We start from the raw sequence: 8361 nt of genomic DNA, 5'->3' as shown, positions 1-8361 counted from the left end.
TCATGTCTTATTTGTGGGCAGCTGTGATCGTTGCGGCATCTGGCGGAGCAGATGTAAACTACGCACTTATTTCTACGTAGCCTCCGAGATCCGCTTGAGCAGCGCGACGAAACACTAAAGTAACCGAAGGAATACACCAGGGCACTCGAACGCCGACGTGCGAGTGCCACTATATACCAGACACCTAAGTCAAGTATTAGTGTCGCCTGCTATTTTTCTTTCTTGTTCCATGTGTGTTGAAGCAGAAGTAAAGAACAACTGCGTTTACTTTAGGCAGCAACTTTCACATTGGTAGCCGAACGCTATGCATTCAGTGTTTCTCAAAGCCCTTCTCCCGGCCAACTTCCTTGGACTACTTCAGCGGCAGTACATACTGTTCTGTAAGTCTTCGTGCAATATAAGCAGCTCTCTTTTTGCACGGGGGCTTTCCCGTGACCTTGAGTGGAGATGCTAGCCAGCTTCTACTTTCTAGGGTCAGTGGCATATCGATCTCAATTACAGAAGAGCAAGCTATGGGAGGCGCGAGAGCTAGAGACCACTGTTCTGTACAAATAAGGATTTATTGTTCCGTGGCGTTCACCAACAACGACGACAACAAAATGGGCAGTTAACAGTCACTGCATTTACGAAGCACGGTGATTCCCCGTGCTCCAGCGAGCATACGAGCGGTGGCGCAAGCCACAAGTGCGTAGTATAGGAAAACAAAGCCGCAAGAGAGTAATGATAAAAGGGAGATTAGGTCGCTGTTATTGGAACAAACGAAGTTAACCCGCTCGAAATGCATTGACGTTTTATTTATTTATTTATTTATTTATTTATTTATTTATTTATTTATTTATTTATTTATTTATTTATTTATTTATTTTGAAAAGAGCAATAACCTGTTGTTTTTTTTTTTCCCTATCTCATGTGCAGTTCAAGGCCTCGTCGAAATTTGCCTGGTATCAGCAATAGTGTGCAATGTTACCCCTTCTCATCCTTTCGTTTTGTTTTTTCTCAGCTAGCGCTCCGGGTTCGATTTATCACTTTAGAACTTGACGAAATGTGCAGTTACGGCAAACATGTATGCATAAGGGCAGTGTTTATGTGATGCACGTGAAACACTTACCGACCCACACTGAGTACGAAACCAAGAACGAGATCGCGCCGTCGTTGACCTACAGATCCGGGCTTTTCACATGGAATATATACCGCTATACCGCTTTGCATATTTGAAACTCGCGAGATAACGCGGTCTTATAATCCCTCCTGTGTAATAATATTTGCAGACAAGATCCTTCGTTTTGCTGGTTGTAGTGAATGGACGAAATTTGTAAGGGACATTTTTGTGTTTGGAAACCTTCAAGTGAATTTTGAGATTTTGTGCGGATGTGACTATGAAGACGACGGAGACAAAAAGGCGAGCCAGAGGCAGGTGGCACGCGCGGCGGCGGCACGAAAAAAAAAAAAAGAAGACGAGAAAGAAGAGAGGCGCGTGTGGAACGCGCAGAGGGCTGAGCGAAGTAAGCCGAAGGACACGCCGGACCAGGGCGCTGTCCGAGAAGTTGCTTGGGCCTGCTCAGCGAGGACTGGTGCTTGCCTGGTGTTTCGGGCGTTGGCGGTGGCTCCAGCGAGGACGTGCCGGACCAGGGCGCTGTCCGGGGAGCTCCTCCGGCCTGTTCTTGGTGAGACCTGGGGAGCCGAGGTACCTGCCTGGTGCTACCAGTACCAGGCGCGGCTCCTGCTGTGTCGGCGGGCAGGCGTCACGAGTTCCTGAACACCGTCGCCACCTGAGACGGCGCAAGGCCGTGATCAAACGGGAGGCCTTCCGGAGGCCTTGTCTTCCTGATGTAAGACACACGGGACGTGTCACCTGCGTGCTTGGGCTCGCCTTCGACGAGACTCGTCGCCGCACATGGACTGACCCTCCGAAAGACAATGTCATCTACAAGTCGTGAGATTTTTTTGTAACTTTGATCGGACATTCCGCGGTTAGGACTTTCATATTGATTTATGTGTTTATCTATGTGCTTGTTCTACGTCATCTACCCTATAATCCCTTGTCCCCATAAATGTTGATTGAAACTCATTCGTGCGTATTCTCTTGTCGCCTGTTCCGTTGAGCCACGCACTCGCAAACGTGACGAACCACCACTCGGTCCTTACACTGGTGCATACCGAGGGAGAACTTTGAAGAAAGAGCCAGTGGTGCACTGCTTCAGTTGCAACAAAAAAAATTTAGAGAAAAGCCTATTAATTTTCAAAAAATAATTAAATAGGGCACTGTAGCTTGTTTCGTCAACAAAAAATATTGTAGGAGTAACTATAATTAAGCCTAATGTAACAATTGGTGAATGTATGAAGTTTGAATACAGATACGAGCTCGAAACTCTGACTTTTTTTTATTAAATGTGTTTAAGGGGAGGTTGAAATTTTCCAAGCACGGGAGCAAATAGAATTTGCGTTTGAAAGAAGCGTCCATCAATGCCATTCGTAAAAAAACGTAATTCCTCGCTCACTGTACCACTGTTGTCGCAGGAGCAGCTTTGATATGTATAAATGAGCGCTTTTAATTAATGCAAAGCAATTCGCCGATGCTTGCGCGCTATGCCCGCACTCTTTAATTTAGCGTGCCATTAGAGAAAAAAAAAGCTAAATACACAAAACCCCACAAACGAGCTTATAGCTACTGCATTTTCACCTCGAAGCGCTTCTTTTAGTGTCTCATTACGTCCGCGCTAGTTCTGCGGCTGCTAGTTTTCACACACGCGGCCGAAAGCAAGTCGGTGAGAAGAGTCGGCGCAAATGAAGACTTATGATTTATGTAAACCAAGAGCGAAATTCGCCGGAGGCGGCGCGCTATTCACACGCTATTCGAGAAAGGAAATTCAATTAATCTTTCCGGTCGCACGCACCTCGGTATAATAAATATACTCAAATAGCGAAGGACTCGGGTCACTACACCAAATCCACGAACTCGGGTAAGGGCTCGCAAATGACTCAGCCTAATGCGCACCAACGCACGGGGCTGAGCGGCGAACTTAAAGTTTGCGAACGTTTTCAGCAGCGTGGTAACGGCAGCCTTTTCTCCGCATCACTCCTCGTAAATGCTTTGTGTGTTTATCTTTCTATCTCATGCTTCTATCACGGCGTTATGAGTTATGCCTAGCAACTCTGCATGGGTCGCTTCTACATAGCCAACTCGAATTTGTCTTTTACTGCGTTCCCTAGGGCGGTGCCTGATCTGTCGGAAAGAATATCGTTTATTACCTCTCGGATATTAATCCTTTTGCCGATGCTGACCAACGGTCGCGCGTAAATATCTTCGTGTTGATGCTTTGTTTTTGTTTGTTCGTTTGTTTTCTTGCGTATACGTGGATAACGTGAAAGCTTCCATGGAAAAGCAGGAAACATCTGCGAATCGCCTCTCTGTGTGTCCACGGGTTCTTTGTCGCGCATCACGCTAATCCCGGTTGTGGTTTATGACTCTGCGTACACTCACGCTCCACAAACCATTATACTGGTCATTTTTCTTACTCTAAGGGCAGTTTTGAGTTTGGTCGCTTTCTCGCTTTCCTTCTTTCTTTCTTTCCTTCTTTCTTTCTTTCTTTCTTTCTTTCTTTCTTTCTTTCTTTCTTTCTTTCTTTCTTTCTTTCTTTCTTTCTTTCTTTCTTTCTTTCTTTCTTTCCTTCTTTCTTCCTACCTTTCTTTCTTTCTTTCCTTTTTTCTTTCTTTTTTTCTTTCTTATTTGTTATTCTTCGTGAAAGTGCTCCTCAGACGAAGCATCAATATTTTCATTTTATTGTTGTTGCTTGCTCCAATTTTCTACCGTATGAGTTCCCAGCGCTGTCAACACAAGCGAGCAATAGCGTCCGGCATTCCTCTTTCGGTTTCGGCCGAATTGCTTTGGAAATATTTTGCCTCAAGACATTGCAAAATGATAGGTCGAAGGCGGCGATTGAATATGAGGACGAAATCAAAAAATATATATATCTAAAAAAACGAATGAAGTAAAGCTTGTTCGACAACATTGGCCTTAAAGTTGGCATACCACCCACAAAATGCATGCAAAGAATCGCGGAAGGTTCAACGATCCAAAAGCCAGCCCCCTCACTAAATGGAAGAGTAGCATCCGTCTCGACTGATCACGCTGCATGCTTACAACGCCCATTGCCCCGCATGCTATTGAGCGGGCTACGGCAGGCGTCTGTTTTACTTTAAGGAGGACGTAGCGGGGGGCATCGGAGATCAGGAGAAAGGCTCGGTACACTCCGCATCTTCCTCCCTGGCTGCTTCGCAACGGAGCCATCCACGGGAGCAACAGCATCCCAGAGGGAGTCGCTGCTTTACCCTTCCCGTTTTCCTTCTTTTCCTTCATTCCGGTTCCCTCAGCGCCCATCACGCCCGTATCGATCCGGCGCCTTTGGCGAAGAAACGTGCAGCAGCAGCGTTGCGATACAGCGGCGAGGGTGACGCCATAGCTTCGCTTCGGCGCAACGTCCAGCGGCGGCAAAGGGGCCGGCTCTGCGCACGCGCACTGCCACCGTCGCCTGGGCAACGCTGCCCGTACGAATCGGCCCCGCTTCGATCGGGCCCAGAATGCGCGCGGACGACATGTTGGACGACGGTTGCCTCCGCCGCTACTGTGCTAGCTGAGCGATAACAGCTCGCAAAACGACGAGTATCACCTCTTCGAGAGCTGAGAGGACACCTGGACGAGGTCGCAGTGACATCGGCCGCGGGACCACCATGGGCACCGTGCTGAGCTTCTCTCCGAGAGACCGCAAGCCGCAGAGCTACAGCGAGTACAACCTGTACAGCTACGAGCAGCTCAACAACGCCAAGAACAGTCAGCACTCCGCCAAGATGGGCCACCACCAGGACAGGATGGCGGCGCCGCCGGCGTCTCAAACGCAGCCGCCCAACGCCGGCGGAGGCCACAACCACCATCATTACCACCACGGTCACCACCACGGCAACAATCACAACAACAATAATAACAATAACAACAACAACCAGAACCACCATGGCGGCAACCACTTGAAGAAGCACACTCTGTTCATCAACGCTCTGAGCTGGAAGCACTTTAACGTCTCAACCAAGAAGAAGGCAGAAAAGACCAAGTCAGCGGCCGCGCAGCGCCAGCCCTTGGAACCCGTCGATCCAAACAAGAACGTACACAAGTCCCTTTCCTGCTACAACCTTGGCCTCGACATCGTGGGCTCGGGCCGCGGGCTCGTCGACCGGCCGCCAACTAGTGCCAAGCCGGCCCCGCCTCCCCTGCCACCGAAGCCAGCCGTGGTAAGGCCGGCTCCCCCCAAACCGGCCGGATCTCAGCAGCTAACGGCCGGTGGTAGCCCTCAGCGCAAGACAGTCATCCAAGCCTCAACGTCAGAGCTGCTCCGCTGCCTGGGCGAGTTCCTTGGGCAGCGCTGCAAGCGGCTGCGCGACTTCCAGCCAGGAGACGCGGTTCTCTGGCTGCGAACCGTGGACAGGTCGCTGCTGCTGCAGGGCTGGCAGGACATCGCCTTCATCAACCCTGCAAACGTGGTCTTCCTGTACATGCTTGTGCGCGAGCTCGTCGACGAGGATCGTGACCAGCGAGCGTGAGCTGCAGGCCGTCGTGCTGACGTGCCTCTACCTGTCGTACGCGTATATGGGCAACGAGATATCGTATCCACTCAAGCCCTTCCTTGTTGACGAGAACCGGGACAAATTCTGGGACCGCTGCCTTCTGATCATCGAGAGCCTGAGCTCCAGCATGCTGCGCATCAACAGCGAGCCGGGCTTCTTCACCGAAGTCTTCAGTGAGCTCAAGGCGTGTGCACCCCAGCCGGCGACGTCGACGGCAGCCACAGCGCGCGTCTGTTGAAGACCGCCCACGGCCCCGCCATTGACGGGGCTTCTTCACTCTAGTATCAAGGTTTCGCCAAATAAGGTCCTCTCCGAGCGGCAGAGGGAGAGGCCAGCACCCGTCCTTCTGTCCAAGCCGTCACCTCAGCGCCGTGATGACTCCGGTGTACGCTGTGTCAACGTGGTGTTGCCCTTCATTTTTCGGCGCACGTTGATCAAAAGCTCTTTGTCCTTGTTACTGCTTCTTTTTCCGTCACCTTCCTATCTTCAACTTTGAAGACAAGTACGGTTTAAGAGTGATGAGCTTGGACCCAAGTTTGTGATTTGATTTGACCGCTTATGGGAGTACAAGGAAGAAAGTGACGCCGTAGCGGGTCACCTAAGCAAAGAACGAAAATCTTGCATTCTGCAGATGATGTCTCCATTCGTTCATTTGCTGCACACATTTTCGTTGAGGCAAGAGCCCGTTTTTTGAGCTATGCGGTCCCCATTGACCCTACTTAGTCCTTCCGGGAAAAGAATGCAGTGCGGCACCACTTGCAGCACACCGGAGGACACGGAACCTGGGACGGCCGTCATACGTGGACCCATCAATGGCGTCGACGGAGCAGCGTCCGCCATAACTGCCAAAAGGAAACACGCGGAAACGGAATGAAAATGTACGAAGAGCATCGATGGAGGCATCCTCGACAGTGGCGCTAGCTTGCGCAGTGTCCGTTTCTTGAGTGTGTGACATCGGACGGGAGAGAAATGCCTGGACATGGCGCAATGCTCCGTGTGTTCAAGGCCGCCGAGGCGGTCGACTGTGCGACAGACTGCGATGCCTGTGAGACACCGTTTCGCCATCGCCTCGCTGCGGGCAGCTTGGAGAAGTTTTTCCACGCACCCAGCTCTCTTCTCGACAGGACACCCGACTCTCTCCATCCCTCTGTTACCGTTGTTATGACTGACTCATTGTTGTGGGACTATGCTGCAATACTTCCTTCTTTCACTTGTTTTCGCCTTCTACCGCTTGTTTTTATGCGTTTTTTTTTCTTTCCTTTGACTAACACTGTCCCAGAAGAAACCGCACGAAATACCACAGGTGAGAGGACGATCGTTTCCGTTCGTACGATGTTTCATCGCTACACCAACTAAGTTTCGCAGACTGCCCACATTCGAGGGAGCACCTATATATAGAGTGAGCGAGGGAGAGATTATCGAACCTGTTTGTTCACTTTTTGTCACAGCCAGACCGCAATTTTAGTATGGGGCACGTCTGTGTATCGATCGTCTTCGCGGCTGCCTTGCAGTTGCATCAGTGCTTTTACTACATTTTCGTCACGACCTGCTAATTGCATTCTTTCTTCTGCTGTGACGCAAACAAAAGATAAGAAAGAAAAGAGAACAGTAACCAGTACAAATATTGTTAAGAATGAAACGGCGACAAAAAAAATCAGTATGAATCTCGATACGTTAGGTGATATAGCCATCATACATTCGTTCTCTCTTCGTTTACGTTCAATTCCATGTTATCTCGCGTAAAGTTAGTGCAATGAAAAAGAAATGCGGTAGGGAAGTGGAGTGATGCCATACTGCAGAACCTCAAAGCAAGCTTCAATGAAGCGATGAAAACGCGATGTGCCAACGTTGATATAACTTAGCCGATCGCATGTAGGAACTGCAGATAAAGAAGTCTCAGGAGACACATTTAGATTGTACACGATACTTCTGAAACGTACGCTTCTGCACATGCATTGTGCTCCGAAGGCTACCCAGCGGGCGAAGTCTGCTGGAAGAATAGCAAATACGCTCAAATGACGATATATTGCGAAACAACCATGACATAATATCTATTTTATGAGATCGCCGTTTTTTAGGGTGCGCACATTGCAACCGTTACTTTTTCATTTGTTTCCTTCTCTTTTTTTTTCCTGGCCAGAGAAACACGCTCGGTGAGCGAAATAAACAATAAGCAATCGCTAGAAGAACAACGGCAACAAATTGTTGTTAGCTACGTTTCTTGTGATACAGGAACAGGAGAAATACGTCCACTTCGTAGTCGCAGTCCTTTATTTCGCAGTCGCAATGCATTATTTTTAGTAAAGAGCTACGCTGGCGTTAGCGCGTACGGTTACACGAAGCAGGGAGTAAGTCGAGCTGAATATCTTTTATACGATCCTTGTTTCTTTAGGTGTAAATAAAACTGTTCAATGAGGACGCGGCGAGGCGCTTTCGCCTTGTCCGCTGCTTCCTATGGAGAACCGCAGCGCTCAAAGAAAACGCCGCGGCATAGCTGGGGCGCCGCGGAGACCCGCCGCCTCTTGTGCGGAACTAGCCGCTTCCCTGCGAGACCAAAGAAAATTTAAAAAACAAGCGCGTATCGATCGCGTCGACTCTCCCAGCGTCGCGTCCTCACTACGCCGCCTGCGGAGTATGGCGCATGCGTAGCACGGTGGCAGCCTGCCGCGCATTACTCACCGAAACCGTTGTAGATGGTGTCTCCTCCCAAAACGACGCTATGCTTACTTCTACTTTTAATTTCCTTTT

At 49.6% G+C, this 8361-nt stretch overlaps 1 protein-coding gene across 1 annotated transcript; it reads left to right on the top strand.

The window, feature by feature from the left end:
* The first annotated feature begins 4686 nt into the window (after window positions 1-4686).
* On the top strand, window positions 4687-6213 carry LOC119387829 (cyclin-dependent kinase 5 activator 1-like). Its single transcript, XM_037655358.2, is given in 2 exon segments — window positions 4687-5571; window positions 5573-6213. Coding segments are annotated over 2 exon segments (1122 nt in total). The 5' UTR covers window positions 4687-4728; the 3' UTR covers window positions 5852-6213.
* Window positions 6214-8361: the final 2148 nt, after the last annotated feature.

Source organism: Rhipicephalus sanguineus, chromosome 3 (genome assembly GCF_013339695.2).
Source record: "Rhipicephalus sanguineus isolate Rsan-2018 chromosome 3, BIME_Rsan_1.4, whole genome shotgun sequence".
NCBI lineage: Eukaryota > Metazoa > Arthropoda > Arachnida > Ixodida > Ixodidae > Rhipicephalus > Rhipicephalus sanguineus.
Note: the sequence above shows the minus strand (reverse complement) of the source record. Positions and strands in the feature narration are given on the sequence as shown.